Source organism: Salvia hispanica, chromosome 6, assembly GCF_023119035.1.
Source record: "Salvia hispanica cultivar TCC Black 2014 chromosome 6, UniMelb_Shisp_WGS_1.0, whole genome shotgun sequence".
Lineage (NCBI taxonomy): Eukaryota > Viridiplantae > Streptophyta > Magnoliopsida > Lamiales > Lamiaceae > Salvia > Salvia hispanica.
Genome location: NC_062970.1, coordinates 38,178,974 through 38,195,950, shown reverse-complemented (window position 1 = coordinate 38,195,950; position 16,977 = coordinate 38,178,974). Strand labels below are relative to the sequence as shown.

Below are 16,977 nucleotides of genomic sequence, written 5' to 3'. Positions count from 1 at the left end.
TCAAAATAATAGTCATTCTTTATCGGTCTCTAAAAAGTATGAACATTGGTTTGACATAAAGTTTAATGCATAATTAGTAAAGTAAAAAAAAATGATACTCCACACTCCACATTATTAGTAGTGTAATGTAATGGTAAAATTGAAAATAAAATGATGTGTAAGGGTACTATTCCAGAATAAGAAAGTTTCAGGGACGGACTATCAAAGAAATCATTCATACTCCCTCTGTTCTATAGTAATTGAGGCATTTCTTTTCGGCATGGAGATTAAGAAAATTTGTGTTAGGTGAGTTAAGTAAAGAGAGAGTAAAGTGAAAAATGAAAAAGGTAGAGAGATGAAAAGAGAATAAAGTAAGAGAGAGTAAAGTATGTGTGGAAAAATGTGTTGACTTTTACTAAAAAAGGAAATGACTCTATTACTCCCTCAGTCACCTATTAGGAGTCACACTTTGACCGGGCACGGGTTTTAAGAAATGTAAAGAAAAGTTGGTTGAAAAAGTTAGTGAAATGTAGGATCCATTTTTTTATATTGGTTTTATAATAAAATGTGAGTGAATTGAGTTAGTGGAATGTGGGACCTACTTACTATTTATGGTAAAAATGAAGTGTGACTCTTAATTGGGGACGGACCGAAATGGAAAAGTGTGACTCTTAATCGGGGACGGAGGGAGTACTATAGAACATTATAGAACATTGGAACGTACCAAAATGATAAAATGACTCTATTACTATGGAACTAAGGGAGTACTTTTCAGGGACAGGAGGAATATATAGTATGGACTATGGTCCCATTATTGAAAATGAATACTGGATATTGTGATAAAAAATGGTTTAATATTTTGGTTTTGTTATACGAAATGTAGTTATATTGATGCCTTATTGGGAATAAAATGAAAATTGGAAAAACAAATTATACTCCATATAATAGTACTGAAAATTTAACATGCATAAAATAAAGATGTTTTATTTTTACTCAAGTTATAAATTTGCATTTTAATTGCCAAATTATTAGTGCATGCGTATCTTTGTACATTGATGAGTATACGCTTGATCAGTGTGTTTTGAGTCTAATGAATGACATGACCAGTTCCAAACCGAAAACATAGAAAAATCATGTTATCAAATGCAATTATATACTGTACTGTATTTGTTTATTTTTACTCACTAATTTGTTATCATTATGCATATATACAATTTGTAAAACTTTGTTTGTTGTACGTTTCGCTATCGATCATTCACAATCATGGTCAATATCTGCCTCACCTAAAAACAGAGTTGCAATTTTGTTAAAAAAAGGAGTAATTAGTAACAGCTCGGGACACTGACAATCAACATAAGTAAAGTCAATTGCCGTCGACCTGCTTGTCATCTAAATTCCACGTGTGACAAACAAATGAGAAGTCAAAGATAAAAATTAGTCACAAACACTAACATAGTAGTCAAATTTTATGCCTTTGTGTTTATTGACTCTCTGTTTTGTCTTTTGCACATTACTAATGGGTCACTACATAATGTCTAAAACTAAAAGAAACATAAAATCCAATATGAACAAAAGAAGGAAATTAAGCAGAAAATATAAAATTGCATCAATTTAATGTAACAATACAGTTGAAAAAGTGCGAGAAAAGGAGTATATTAGGTAAGCAAATTTAAGGGGTCGAAGCGCTCAAGCCCTCTTGTTCTTGCTGCCAAACAAGAGCGACAAGTAGAAGAGAATCCTAAAGAAAAAACCCCACGCGATTGTCACCCACAGGCACCCCATCTTGGTGAGATCGGTGACCCCCTGCTGCTGCAGTATGTCCGCCCCCGTCGTCACGCACGTGCTGCTCGTGATCTTAATCCCCAGCGAGCTGCTCAGGCTGTCCAGCAGCTTCCCCTTCAGATCCGCCGGCACCGACGCCAGCGGCGTGTTGTCGAATATCTGCACCCCCCGCACGAAGCACTTCACCGGGTCCTCGAACTCGTTCTGCAGCACCGCCTCGTACGGGTACTTCACCAGCGACAGATAGTGGAACCATATCCAGTACCCCGGGATCCTGTCCCGGTTTATGAAGAACCCGCTGAATAGCAGGAAATACGCTAGAATCGCCACCACGATCGTGTACCCGAGCATCACGTGTGGCACCACCCCGGACAGGAAGGTCACGAATGAGCTTCCCGACCAGAAAGACGCGAATATTATTAGTAGGTAGAACATAAAGCTCCCGTCCAGCCCCACCGCCCAGAAGGTCGTGGCGGAGAAGGCTAAGGAGAGGAACAGCAGAGACGGCAGTGAGACCAGCGCGTGGGAGACCACGTACGACGACCTTCTGTAGGCGTTGTACGCGGTCTCCCTCATGAATATGTATCTCTCTTGTAAAAACACGGGGAGCGCGTCGGCGCACGTGTAGAACATCGTCGACATGGCAAACGCGAAGAACCCGAGGCGCTCCTGCACCCCCTTCGGGGAGTTGTCGAGCCGCCAGTACATGGTAGCGAGGATGAAACCCGTCACCATCACCGCTCCGAGACGGACGCCGAATAGCTCTGGCATCCGTCTCGAGTTCGTCACGGACCGCTTCGACAGAACCGCCATTTCGATCCAGAGAGGGTTTGCGAACGTCGGGACTAGTGAGGTTGGGGCGGCCCCGGCCGCGGCAGATCCGGATACGAGCTTCCCTTTCGAAATGCTCGCGCTTATTGCTTCTTTTAGTGATAAGTTTAATCCGTTTGTTTGAACGGCGTCGTTTCCTCTCTTTAGCGCCTGCCACGATTTGTTGAACTCGACGAGGGTTTTAGTCCCACCGGGGGAGCCCTCGAGCTCGCGAATGATATCGAGGGCGAACTCGGTGCGATTCTCATTCTCCGGGATCGGATGCTTGAAATCGGAGAAGAAAACCGGCAGATTCGACGGCGAACCACTGTAAACAGTCTGCCCCCTCGATAGGAAGATCATTTTATCCAGCAATCCGAGGATCCGATAGCTCGGCTGGTGGATCGACATGATCACGATGCTTCCGCTCTGTGCGATACGCTGCAGCACCTTCACCACCATGTACGCGCTGGTGGAGTCCAATCCGGAGGTAGGCTCGTCGAGGAACAGTAAAATCGGATCGTGGATTATGTCGGTCCCGATCGACACGCGCCGCCGCTCTCCGCCGGAGACGCCGCGGTGGCCTTCATCGCCGATGACAGTGTTCGCCGCGTTGCGGAGCCCTAGCTGGTCGATCAGCGCTTGCACTCGGAGCTTCTTCTTCGACTTCGAGAGCGTCCGCGGCAGCCGAAACTCCGCCGCGAACATTAGGGTTTCCTCGACGGTGAGCATCGGGAACAAGAGATCGTCTTGCATGACGTAAGCAGAGATCACCTTCAACAGCCTCGACTCCAATTGCTCCCCGTTGAGAGTGATCTCTCCCTTCACGCTCCCCTTCGCCATGCGATTCGCCAGCGCGTCGATCAGCGTAGACTTCCCCGAGCCCGACGCGCCCATCACCGCCATGATCTCGCCGTCACGCGCCTCACCAGAGATGTCGTTGAGGATCGTCTTCGTCGACGAGAAAGCCGGCTCGCCGGACTCCGGATCCGCCGCCGCGCGGCGGCGGAGGGTGAACTTGCGGCGGACCTTGATGCTGTAGGTGATGTTAGTAAACGAGAGCACGAACGGGATCGAGCGGGGCTCGGGGCAGCCGCTGATCGCGAGCGCCTGGTGCACGGGCGTCTCGTCGCCTGCGACCTCCTTCTGGAGGTCGCCGACGCACTTGAGGAGGTGGCCGAGCGTGGGCGATGAGTCCGCTCCGGCCACCTCTCTCAGTGGGATGTTGTCTCGAGACGGCGAAGGGAGATATGAATTATCGGCGACTACTCTCGACATTGCTTAACGAAATTATTTGCTTGTGAGAACTACGATGTGGAGAAGAAATATATTTATATGTATGAAGCCGGTGGCAATTAGGTGGTGAGTTGTAGGAGTTGTGAGCAATTAACAAAGTCAAAGTGGTGATTTAATATGTTGGCACACTTTCTTGAATCTTGAAAGTTATAAATTATGAATTGATATACAGATTTTGCTGCCGTTATTTTGCATGAAGTATCAAGTGTAGGAGTGTGGGATTGAATTTGTGGAGATGGATAGATATGAGAGGTGACCTACATCTCCTAATCTTTATTCAACAAGTATGGCTATATTGGGTCAAGACATGTGTATGTCTCTGATTTGTTGAGGCGTGATTCATTTAGGTGGGGATGGTAATCTACTGTTTTGCTTTACCAAATTGGGGCGACGTTGTAACCTGTGAAGTTAAAATTGACGGCCTTAATTACTCTAATAAAGAATTGAACATAAACATCTCAATTATCGGAAACTATAAGATAATAAGATAAATCCATCCACTAATACTAATTTATTGATTTCATTATGTGTCGAACAGTTTTTCATTTTTTCGTACAAATAGTTTGGGTTTGGGCCGTTTGGCAGCCATAGCCATTAGTCAAAAAATTAATAGATTGATGTATTATTACAAACTTTTCGGAATGTATATGAAAGAACTTTCGGAATAGTAATTGATCATAGGAGTAGAATCATAACAAATTTCATTATATTTGCTCCCTTGTTATTGGGCCGAAAGATGAGGCCCAACAAAAATTTGGACCCTATAGGATATTGGACTTCGTATTTGGGTTCAATTATCAAAATTTTCTACTGTAAAATGGGGGTTATGTAATGTCAATCACGTATCTTCACAATTTTAATGTAAATTATTTAGGTACTGATTTTATCCGACTTTACTAGTATAGACTATTCCGTTTAACATTTATGCTCATGTAAATTAACTTGGAATCCTGACTCTGGTGGAATCATTTTACATATTGCCATTTGCCAATTATGACGTAGCGATTGTTCAATCATTCAGGTCAATACGAATATTAATCGAACTTTCTTATGATTGTAAATTAGATCTGACGTCAATTATTTGACTGTTCATGTCAATATGAATACTAATCAAAATTCTCTATGTTACATAGTTAGATGAAATAAACAATGAATACTTTAAATATAAATTTTTCTAATTAATATGTAGAATTATAAAGGGGCAGAAGCTCTATAATTTACAAGCAAACTATAATAAAATAAACAATCAATCAAATGGTTGAATAGGCTTCATTTCCTTTACAACAACAAAAAAAAACGTTTTTTTTCTTGGGCTAGCCTTGATTGCAGCCTTTTTTAACAGTATATAACCGTCCATATATTTTTCATTAAAAATAAATAACTTATAAAACAGACACCATTTGATTCCTAATATTTTGAGTAGAGACGATTAGACTAACTTTGAAAAAGTAGTGAGGAGAATTTGGATTAACTATATTCAATACGAAGCAATAAAAATAAACTACATTTATTTCATGGGACAAATAAAATCAACCATAATCCATTTGTATTGATATTTTCAAACCGATAGATTAATTTGGAGCTAATTTAATTACTCATATTTGCATTTGGTGAGCAATCAACGGCAAATGCAGTCTTACTTCGCATTTCGCTGAAGGCTGAAGCTGTGGGCAACACAAACTCAAAAATCAGACATCAGAAGCAGATATCTCAGTATTGGCAATGTCGTGGATACGATCGGCGGTGAGCAAGGCGGTGGAGGTGGGGAACAAGAACAACCTCACTCGCACCGTTAAAAATTACGCTGATTCCGTCGTCCAACAAGCCGGCCAAGCTGTGGCCGAGGGCGCCAAACGCCTCCAAGACCGCATTGTAAATCTCTTATACCTCTATTTTGTCTAATTTCGCTTCTCAATTAGAAAAAAGTTTGGTTAATTTCAAGCTGTTTGGAGTTTTTGCTGGACCAAAATAGTGATTATCAGTGAAATATGGGTAGTTTGACTTTTGATTATTTAGGTTTTGCGTGTTGGCATACTCCAGGTTTCAGTAATCGATACCTGAGTTTTTTTGATTGAGGTATTGCGATGGGATACAATTGTGTCTGTTGACGTTAAATGCACACCCACAATTCATTTGCTTAAACTTTACTGTTATATTGCAGAAATTCTTTGAAGAAAATGGAGATATTGTCTAATTGTTTGTATAGTGCACTAGGATCCGACTGTTGAGCATGTATGGAGTTGAGGAATACACATGAACCTCGTAGGGGGCTTTCTTTTTGGATTAAAATCACTCAGTTGACTCAGTTTGAATTGAAAATTATAGATTATCACTGGAGCATAAGAAGAATTTTTTTTTTCATTGGCTATCTATTTTGAAAAGCCAAACATGTTCAACATTTGTAGTACAGTTCCCATGAAATTGTAAAGTCTGCAGTTGGTATTGTCAGGGTGGTCGCAATGTTAAAAGCTTCAAGCAGACTGTGAAAAGGTTAGAAGAGGCTTCCATTTCATGCAGGGGGCGTGAGAGAGCTGAGTTGATGAGAAGATGGTTAGCTGTTTTAAAAGAAATTGAAAACTCTTCAACTCTTACATTTGAAGAAAAAGAAAAGAACAGTGAGCATCATCAACTTCATGAAGAGCCAAAGAGCCCAAGAAGACAGTCAATGGTTAGCTCTTGAGCTCTACACTACAGCTGTACTTGTTTCATGCTTGTATAGTTAAACTGATTTTATTCATTTCTCTTACTTCCCATTTAAAAAAAAAGTTCAGTTTCACTTTCTAAAGACATCAAAACTAACAAGGAGTAAGCTCTGTGGGACCCAGGATCATTTAGGGCTATGCTTTTTAAACCTATAACATCCTCAGTTTTTCTGTTTTTTGTTTTCTTCGTGCATATAGTTTCAGGAATATTAGCATAATTGTGCTAGGTGGAAGATCATCCTTCATGCTTGCTTACATGTGTTATATATACCATTTACGTGCCATATACAATCAAATTGGCAGTCTAGACTCTAGACATGAGAGCAAGTTGTCCTGTAACATCCTTAATGACTCAAAATCTGCCCATTGGGTCAATTCAGGGATCACATGACTTATCTCCATGACATTGGATTTCTATTGATCAGAAAGGAATTTTGTACCTAGCCTTCTCCCTTCGATTTAAATAGTTACTCCCTCCGTCCCTTATAATCTGTCACTATTCTACCTGGCACGAGTTTTAAGAAATATAATAGAAAGTAGGTTCAAGAAGTTAGTGGCATGTGGGTCCTACTTTTATATAATTAGTTTTATATTAAAATGTGAGTGAAAATGAGATAGTGGAATGTGGGGTCCACTACCAAAAATGGTAAAAGTGAAAGTTGACAAATTTTTAGGGACGAACGAAAATGGAAATAAGTGACAAATTTTCAGGGACGGAAGGAGTATGTTTTAGTCCATCTTTCTTGAATTTATTATTTATTCACCAAGTTAGGTTGCTTCTCTTCCTGAATCACTTATCATGGAATGCTAAAAAGTGAGATACAATTGTAAAAAATTGCATTGCAAAAATAACATTAAATAGTGTATAAGGTATATAAGTAATATTTGTAAATAAGTTATGATTATTTGTAATCATTCTTATAATTAGTTGGAATTTGTCAGTGACAATTGAATCTCCTGAATCACTTATCATGGATCAAATTTCTAATGTCCCCTTATTTTGTTATATGGGCAGGTGTTATATTATGATTCAGATATGAGTGGTGAACCATTGACCTTCCGTGATGTATTTCTTTACAGTCAGGCTTTGGAGGGAATATCGATCTGTATGGTAAGTTAAAATCGTCCCAATTCAGTATATATTAGTTTCAACATTATTTTTATATATTGTTTATGATCTTGTAATAATACTGTATATTTTATACAAACCTAAAGTTTGCTACCAAAAACAAGCCGCTATTATTGGATATGGTGTGTTTTGGCTTTTCCTGTTTTTAGGAGTAATGCATCATTGCATCAGTCAACATTTTGTTGCCAAAGCTTGTAGTTAATACTACCTCCGTCCACAAAAAATTGACAAAGTTGTAAATGGCACGGTTTTTATGCACAATTGGTAAAGTAAGAGAGAGAGAGATAGGGAGAGGTGGTAGAAGTAGTGTTAGTGGATTGTGGAGTTCACATTATTAGTAGTGTTAGTAGTAGTATTTAAAAATTTCCATTTTTTCTCAAAATGGTAAAACTAGTAGTAGTAATTTTTTTGTGAATGGAGGTAGTATGTGGTAGGCATTATTACTTACTATTGGATATGGTGTGTTCCTAGCTTTTATGCCTGAAGATATATTTTAACTGGCAAGAACCTTACATTTCCTGATCTGATAAGACAAGCCTAACAATTGATTATCATATCAATTGAACTATATAGTCTATTTTGGTCAAAATATTTCTGTATTTTGCTGGATTTTATGACTTGTGCTGTCTTCTCTTTTGCTTGATTAGATTCTTGAACCTCCAAGTGAAGATGAAGTTGCTTTACTGCTTGAATTATTTGGGTAAGTTTCTCCATTATGGTAGCTAATGTGTATTTAAGTCATAGCTCGGAAAGAGAGAATGCTGCCATGCTGCTCTCCATTGGATTATATCGGCCCAATGAAAATTATACTTGGATCTGTATATAAGACTATTAAATTGTGCACCTGCAGTCACTGCCTCACAGGTGGAAAAGCAGTTCATAATGCAATAGTTAGCAGCATTCAGGATCTTGCAAAAGTTTTTTCCGGCTACCAAGATGAAGTACTGGTACTAGTCTATAACCTACCTTCCATAAAACTCATGGACAGCATTGGAAGAAACATTGAGCTAATATATTAATGTTTCGTTGGCATAAAAAACTGAAGCAAAGCATTAGAAGAAATTTTGGCTAATATACTACTGTTAGATACGTTTTATCACACTGACAATGCATATTATACCCCATCAAATCAGTCTTATTCCTTCATTGAATTCAATCTGAAATATAAGCCTCTAAAGAATCTAAATTTTGATGTTTGGATAGGTGAAGAGAGAAGAGTTGCTTCAATTTGCTGAAGGAGCCATAACAGGGTTGAAAATCAATGCTGATATTCAAAGGTTTCGTCGAATACCAGTTTCATTACTTTCTCCTTTTACCTTTTCCTGTGATCTATGCCCACAAAAAGTTTTGACACATTTGATCCTACTACAAACAGGATTGATGCTGAAGTCTCCACACTGAAGAAACAACTTGAATCAAGAGCATCTTATAACCTTGATGGTGACAGCCTTGAAACAAACAGTAAGCAGAGCGCTGCATCAACAATAGAGGTGAACATTGCTGTACCCACTCGTTATTTTTCAAATAACTGTTTCATTGGTTCCTTAGGCAGAATCTATTAAAATATAAAGTCAATTCCATGTTATTAAGGTGACAGGATTGTTATGTTGTAGATGTTTTATTGCTCTTCTACTCCATTTGAAATATTCAGGGAGACTGTCATATTGGTAAATCTTTCAACCAGTGAATGCCATAGCAGATAGTAAGCTAGTGTTAGTTTGTGCTCAAGTCAGGACTACTACGATTTTGTATTTTTATTTATTTTAAGATCTCGGTTATTACCCAAAATCGATTGTGGCGGCAGCTCCTCCAAAGCCCTGTCTATTCATCCACAGAACTACTGTAGAATTTTATGCAAGTCATTAATTATATATATTGAATATAACTTCTATTCCTTAAAAACGCAGAAGGAATTTGATCTGTTTGTTACAATACATTTCCATGTTACCTGAAAAAAGTAGTCAATTCATTGGAAGAATTATAGTTGCCAGGTGTGGTCTGTGCATATGTTTATATATGCACTCACATATATCAAATGACTTAAAAGTGCACTTTTTTAATTTCCTGAAATTCATGATCTTACATGTCGAGTTATCTTTTTCCTCCACCAGGCTCTTAAAGAGGCACTTGCGCACATCAGAGTGTGTTCCAGATTGGAAGCGCTTCTACTGAAAAAGAAAGCAATTATATGTGGAGACACATCTGAAGTTCATTCTCAGAAGGTACTTACATGGACCTTCTGATTTTACTGTTATGGTGTTGGTAAAACCATTTATTATCTCATGATAGAGTCAAGCTTCTTTCCCAAATATGCGACCATTCTTCTCAGCCCACTATCTTCGCTTATGTCTGTATGCCTTCCTTTTTATTTTTTGATATGGATTCCATTGATGTTTGTTGCTTCCTGTGGGAACTTAATAACGTTCAGTGTATGCAACCTCTGATATTTGTGTCTTAAGAATGCCAGGTTGATAAATTGAAGGTATTGTTGGAATCCCTGGGAAGCTCCTCTTCGAAGGCTGAGAAGCGCATTTCTGACTACAGGTATAGTACTGCATCTTACAAGTTTGTTGTCAAGTGGATATTTGTACATGGTTTTATAAAAGTGGGTGGCTTCTACATATGCCATCAAAAGTGGGTATTTTTATAATTTTCACCCAGGTATCTTTGTGCTTATGCTCCTTCTGGAAGTTGCTTTGTTAGGGTAGATCTGTAGTGCTGTGCTGTTAATTATTTTAGATATCTCTTTTCCTGTTTCATTGTACGACAATCCTTGTTACTCTCTCCATCCACGAAGAGTGAGGTCTTATTACAATTTTTTTCCTTCCACCAAGAGTGTGGTATTTCCATTTTAAGACAATCTCTAACACTCGCACAATATTTTGTACAAAAACCCACCACTTACTCTTTACTTTTTAGTGGGCTCCAAAACCTCTAAACCAATACTTACCCAACGGCCTATACCTCTTATGGGACCCATCTCTACTCAAATACATCTCCAATACTTCTTAGTACCGGTGCCCCCTCCTCCGCACCACACTCTTCATGGACGGATGGACTATTATATTGGCACTTCAATTGAAATGTTTCATTTTGCTTTGTTTTTCACAGGCTTCAGAAAGAAGATGCTTTGAAGTTCCGAGTCAGCAAAGTCAGTGAAGTTAGTGAAATTGAAAAGGTATAGGAGTTGAAGAAGATGAGTACAGCGTAAATTTTTCTTGCTTAGGTAAATTCGGATGAGTTTTAATGGAACCCAATAGAACACAAAAATACTTAGAAAGGGAACAACTTGAAAATTTTAAAAATTAACTTACCAAAAAGTGGTGAAACAACAATACTTATTCTTCTCATCAAAATGCACATCTGATGCTTCCTTCTACTATAAGATTATGAATATTGAAAACTAATATAGATCTATCAGGATAAAAATAATTGAAAATTAATAATATTGTTCTATTAGGATAAAATACTAGCATAGATAAACTAATAAAGTAAAAGATGCATGAGTTCAGTAAGTCAGTAAAAGTACTGTGAAGATTATTATGTTATAAATATAAGCCTGTCTATTTGAAGAATCCTATACAAAATTTCTATTAATGATGCCGCACCATGCCCTCAACTTGATCTCTAACGGGATGATTCTTTGCTTTTTGTTTTTATGTTTCAAGAATTGGATATAATACTTAGTAAGTTTGAGAAAATGTGGCTAGGAAGGTAACTCAAAATGATATCCTTGGAACCACTTTTCTATACCAACTAATATCAAGTTCTGAGTTTCTAAAAGGCCTGTCTTTCTGTAGATTTAGCTATTTGTTCTGGAAGAAATAGGTGAAGTTTATCATTGAGTATGGTTGACGATCATAATTTTTTTTATATAGTGGCATGGGTATTTTTTTGATTTCTTGCATGCTAGATATGCTGATGGCTCAATTCATTTTCAGGAACTAAAAGCTGAGATATCTGATCTTGAGAAACAGAAGGGTGAACTTGAAGCTCAGTTGAAAAAGGTGTTTCATAGTCCATGTGCAATAACCTAAATTCTGATGACAAACAATTAGGAGGTGTTTACTTTGAGTGATATGATGGATTGATTCATTTTGATCTTGGTTGACCATCTTATCCTTCAAATACACAATCCCATGTTTTATCAGTCTATCATATCACTCATGGTTAGGGGTGGGTAGGTACGGTATACCTTACCGAAACCACCATACCGTATACCTTACCTTAAATACGGCATGCGAAAAAGTCATACCTTTACCTTACCAAAGTTTTCGGTATACCGGACTTTGGTATACCTTATTTTCAATATGAAGAATTTCCATATTATCGTACCTCATTTTCGGTATACCGTACCGAACTTCGGTATACCTTACTTTTGCGATATACCTAACTTTCAACGTCAACTAAAATAGAAAATTAGAGTTTTTAGAATATTATTTATATTTTATAATTTTAAAAATAAATTAAATATAATTTATTCATAATTATATTTATATTTCACAGTAGATTTTATAATTTTAAAATATATAAAATATATTTTATATATAATTGTGTTTATATTTTTGTGGTATATACCTTAATTTATGGTATATACCGAATTTCGGTATGCAGCGGTATACCGCGGTATTTGAAAATTCATACCGTTACCTTACCGGAATCTTTCGGTAAGGTATCATACCGTACCGAAAGTCACGGTATACCAAAAATTCGGTATTTTCGGTATTTTTTCAGTACGATAAGGCCGGTATTTCGGCATTTCGGTATTTTTCCCCAGCCCTACTCATGGTGTCTTTGTCATGCATGGTGTTTGATTAATAGATGTGTTTGTCTTGTCATGCTTGGTCATGGATGGGAGGTGAATGGGTGTATTTAACCCATGGGAATCATATTCCGTCAGTGTCTCAGGAATTCATAAACATCAATTATGATGGTATGCAACATTCAGACTTTATTGTTTGTGAATGTGGTGGATGAAATCCCAAAAGCACCAAAAAGCTGAAATATAGTGGAATCCAAAATATGAGCAACTCTTGGTTTGGTTTCTGTCGTTCTCCATCACCCCCCCCCCTGACTCTTGGTTTGGGGATGGGTAGGTATCTATTATGAGCAACTCTTCTTTTTTTAGAAACCTTGATTCTGTTTGCATTAGAACTGGTTTTCATCCTCCTACTGTCAGTCTCTGCTGTATTTTGTTTTGTTTTTTAGGGTCCTTATTCTGTTGTTTAATAAAGTTCCAAACTAAATTTTTTATATTCCGCTCTGTTGGACCAATAAGAATCTTAGATAAACATAATATTCATTTGCTCTTAAGATATTTTAACATTATTGTTTTCATAACTTCTTCCTATATGGATACAAGTAGTTTATGCTTTATCTATTTTAAAATAACTTATTCTGTTGTTGGTAATCTGAACATTTTGATTATATAGGTCAATACTTCCTTGTCTGCTGTGCGAGCTCGTCTTCACAATGTAACTGAAGAGAGGGATCAATTTTTCAATGCTAATGATCAAATTGTCTCCCATGTGAAAACTAAGGTCTGCTATACCTTTCCCATGAAATATTACAATGTGCCATGAACTACTGAATCACATGGATAATACTATCAACTATACTTCAAGGATTGCCTTATCCATTTTTTGATTGTTTTGTTTAACATATCCTTACAACTCTGTAGGAGGATGAACTAGCAAAATCAATTGTGTCTTGTCGAACAGAATCAAACATTCTTAGTACGTGGCTTAACTTTTTGGAAGATACTTGGTCTCTTCAGTGTTCATATGTGGAGACTAAGGAGAAGGAAACCAAGTATGTGCATGAATTCAGTATGATTTAATTAATAGATATCTCTGGTGTAAACACATTCATTTTAACTTCTACAGTTATCTACTTCTTATTTATGCTCTTTTTTTATATATGAGCTCCATAACACTTGTATGAAAAAGCACACTCTGAATAGACTTTTAGATGAATTTCAATTAAGACGATATTGTAGTATTTGATAGTCAACTCCTAGGGACTTCTAACAGAGTGTCACTTTTCAAAGAACTGTAAAGTTGTTTTTTAGTACATATACTGCATGTTTATGAATTATGTAGACACACTTGCAACTTACTCTTAAAAAGCCTAGATGTAAAATCTATACCAAACGTGCTACAAACTTGCACATATTGTCTGAGGGTATATTGTTGCTCATTTTCCATTTGAATTTGCAAGCTCTGAGATCGAGAGACATGAAGCTTACTTCACAGATTTGGTTAAGCAGCTGCTCTCTTCTTATGAGGTGCTTATTTTATCTACTCCTATTTATTTATTTTATTCACTGCAGTGGCATGCCAGATCTCCTTTTAACAATTGTGTGTTTTGCAAACTATATATCCATCTTCTTCTGTCTCATATTGACGCAGAAAGAGTTGAGACAACCTATTGATCGCATTGGAAAGTATGTGGAGAACTTGAAGAGCATGAGTGATGGGTATTTCCTCATATTAAATTTGCGAAAGATAGTAAATATTTTAGTTTGGCTACGTGCGAGCCTAATATTTCTGAAACTGGTGACAGCTCTGAACCGACTCCTGGAACCGAAACTGGTGATTCTCAATTTAATCCAAGAAGAAATCTCGAGGATGAATACCTGGATTATGAAGCTAAGGTAAACAAAAATTGATTCCTTTTCTGTACAAGTTTCTGCGATATGATCATCCAATTGATGCCTTTAAGCTGTTTCAGAGTTCAAACTGATAATCTATGTGAGCTTCTTTTATCTGTATCCCCAAATACCCATGTTGGTCAACTTTTCATCACTCTGATTCCTTTTTTATTAGAAGTAACTCATCAAAATACTATGCATTTGAATTTCTTCTCGATCTGTATCTTGTGTAACACAAGTAGTCTTTGGTGATTGAGTCATCAGACTTTACAAAAATTTAAGCGGTTTATCTTTCGCAACAACTTTCAGATAATAACTACTTTCAGCGTGGTGGACAACATGAGAGAGCAGTTCTACGCCCAACAAGGAAAGTTATCCAGGTCTGGCTGCTAATCAAATTTAACCACTTTAGTCCTTGACTCCATGTTAAGCCTACGTCAAATGTTTTTTAAATTTCAGTAAAGAGAATCAGAAGGTTAAAGAGCTATTTGACAAAATTGAGAAGCTAAGAGAGGAATTCGAAGCCATCGAGCGACCTACTCTTGATATTGAGAAGCCCACTAAAGAGACGGATGCATTGCCCAGTGAAAGCATTGCAAGCTCCTTTACAGAGCAAGCAGAAAGAGAAGTCAGTGCGGAGAAGGCTGACGAGCCTCAACGACCCTCACCTAAGTCGGAGCAGATCCAGATACTTGACCCTGAAGCAGAGTTAGCGAAACTTGAGTCTGAATTTGGAAAAGTAAATCCAGACTACTCTACCCAGGAAATCGGTGAATGGGAATTCGATGAGCTTGAGAGGGAGCTGAAATCAGGTGATTCATCAATTTAGTAAAAGTCAAACTTTTTCACTTTGCCTTTACTTTACTTTCTCTTACTTTTTCTCTTAGTCTCTACCTTTCATTTTAACTTTTATTTCCAATTACTTACTCACCTAATACAATTTTCTTAATCCTGTGTCGAAAAAAATGGAGAGAGTAGTAGTACTTAAATTTCCTTCCTCTATATTTAATGCATTATAAATACGTGATTCATGGGTTACGAATTAATGATGGACTGCCTCACCGCAAACTTGCGAATACCCAATTTTGATATTTTGGCAATAGAATTTAAGAAAAATAAATTAACGTATCATCTTATAAAAATCTGTACATTGGCTGAAAAAATGTTTTCTGCTTCAATGTGCTAGTGCTAAACCAGCGCCCACAGGTTTGTATTATAAAGCAAATAAGGGCTTGGACACGGTAATTGAGATTAATACCCCATTCATCAATAAAAATTTCTTCTTTTTAACAATTTTGTCCTTACTCAATGGAAATCTAATTTCACATTTAGAATATTAAAAGATATACACACATTCCACTACTTCATTTACCATTTTTCTAATTATGTCACAAAATGTCGTCCATAATATATTCTTTTATAAAATTAAAATATTTATCCAGAGATATTCTAAAATGACCTTATAAAATACTCCCTCAAATCAGTTAGAAATGAAACGTTTTTCCTTTTTGGTTTGTCATTAAAAATGAAACATTTAAAAATGAAAACATAATATTCTCTCTACTTTTTTCTATCTTACTTTGTTCTCTTTTAATTATACTAAAGCAAATCCTTAAAATCTCGTGATGTTAAATGTTGTATATTTAATGAGACGGAGGGAGTATAAAAGAAATAAATTAGTAATAAAATTGGAATGACATACTCCCTCCGTCCAGCAAATAAGAGTCTCGTTTTCCGATTTGGTTAGATCACGAATAAGAGTCGGTTCATAATTCAATAAATGGTAAAAAGACTCCCTTATTTATTCATTCACTTCCGTGTCATTTAAACTAATATATACTGAAGTGAGACTCGTATTATAACTTTTCAGCCGTTTTTAAGCGTTCTTAGCAGAAGCCGTTTAGAAATGAGGCTCTTGTGCGGAAAGAGTATTTATGAGGATGTCCTAAAATGAGCATTGGATATTGTATTATTGCAAGCGAAAGTCGGATTCCCGCATGCGCTTCGAATATTCCGTCAACATACACTACCAAGGGCATTTTAGCCAATTCACTTTTCTTGATCCACAAATAATGAGCTTTCTCCTCTCGATTATATAAATTCGCGGATATCCATCACTCACAACCAGTCATTTGCCATTACCAACCACTTCACTCTCCCAAAAGCCATATTCTCGTGCATTTTCTAGCTATCTCCGATATCAACAATGGGCAGAAAGTTCTTCGTCGGCGGCAACTGGAAATGCGTAAGTATTCGTCTCTTCGATGTTATCAGAATGATTGATCCGTTTGTTGTGGATCTCCTTTTCATTTCGGCCGATCTCGTGCAGAGGTGGTTGTCAGTCCTCCATACGTGTTTCTTCCCTTGGTAAAAGAGTCTCTGCGACCTGATTTCCATGTTGCAGCTCAGAATTGTTGGGTTAACAAAGGAGGTGCTTACACCGGTGAGGTTAGGTACGCATCTTCTGTCATCTAATATAGTTGAAAGATTTTGCATATTCAAGTATGCTGTGCTTGTTGTGGGTTTAGGAGTATGAAAATCTTCATATATTTACTCATCTTTTGTAGTGCTGAGATGCTTGTAGACTTGAACGTACCTTGGGTTATTCTTGGTCACTCTGAGAGGAG

General features: G+C 37.5%; 2 protein-coding genes across 2 annotated transcripts in view; one reads left to right on the top strand and one right to left on the bottom strand.

Annotated features, from left to right (window-relative positions):
* Window positions 1–1,529: 1,529 nt before the first annotated feature.
* LOC125193456 (ABC transporter G family member 6-like) lies at window positions 1,530–3,881 on the bottom strand. Its single transcript, XM_048091244.1, has one exon. The coding sequence runs from the start codon at window positions 3,847–3,849 to the stop codon at window positions 1,666–1,668; it is 2,184 nt and encodes a 727-aa protein (XP_047947201.1). The 5' UTR covers window positions 3,850–3,881; the 3' UTR covers window positions 1,530–1,665.
* A 1,557-nt stretch (window positions 3,882–5,438) lies between these two features.
* LOC125192366 (CAP-Gly domain-containing linker protein 1-like) overlaps window positions 5,439–16,977 on the top strand; it is a 24,504-nt gene continuing 12,965 nt past the window's right edge. The window contains exons 1-18 of the mRNA XM_048089903.1: window positions 5,439–5,739; window positions 6,317–6,535; window positions 7,585–7,680; window positions 8,346–8,398; window positions 8,549–8,645; window positions 8,902–8,975; window positions 9,074–9,188; window positions 9,810–9,920; window positions 10,166–10,242; window positions 10,810–10,876; window positions 11,640–11,705; window positions 13,131–13,238; window positions 13,379–13,509; window positions 13,918–13,984; window positions 14,109–14,176; window positions 14,263–14,353; window positions 14,660–14,730; window positions 14,810–15,173. Of these exons, the coding sequence (XP_047945860.1) occupies window positions 5,590–5,739; window positions 6,317–6,535; window positions 7,585–7,680; window positions 8,346–8,398; window positions 8,549–8,645; window positions 8,902–8,975; window positions 9,074–9,188; window positions 9,810–9,920; window positions 10,166–10,242; window positions 10,810–10,876; window positions 11,640–11,705; window positions 13,131–13,238; window positions 13,379–13,509; window positions 13,918–13,984; window positions 14,109–14,176; window positions 14,263–14,353; window positions 14,660–14,730; window positions 14,810–15,173 (2,025 nt within the window). The 5' untranslated portion in view covers window positions 5,439–5,589. The remainder of the gene's footprint in view (window positions 5,740–6,316; window positions 6,536–7,584; window positions 7,681–8,345; window positions 8,399–8,548; window positions 8,646–8,901; window positions 8,976–9,073; window positions 9,189–9,809; window positions 9,921–10,165; window positions 10,243–10,809; window positions 10,877–11,639; window positions 11,706–13,130; window positions 13,239–13,378; window positions 13,510–13,917; window positions 13,985–14,108; window positions 14,177–14,262; window positions 14,354–14,659; window positions 14,731–14,809; window positions 15,174–16,977) is intronic.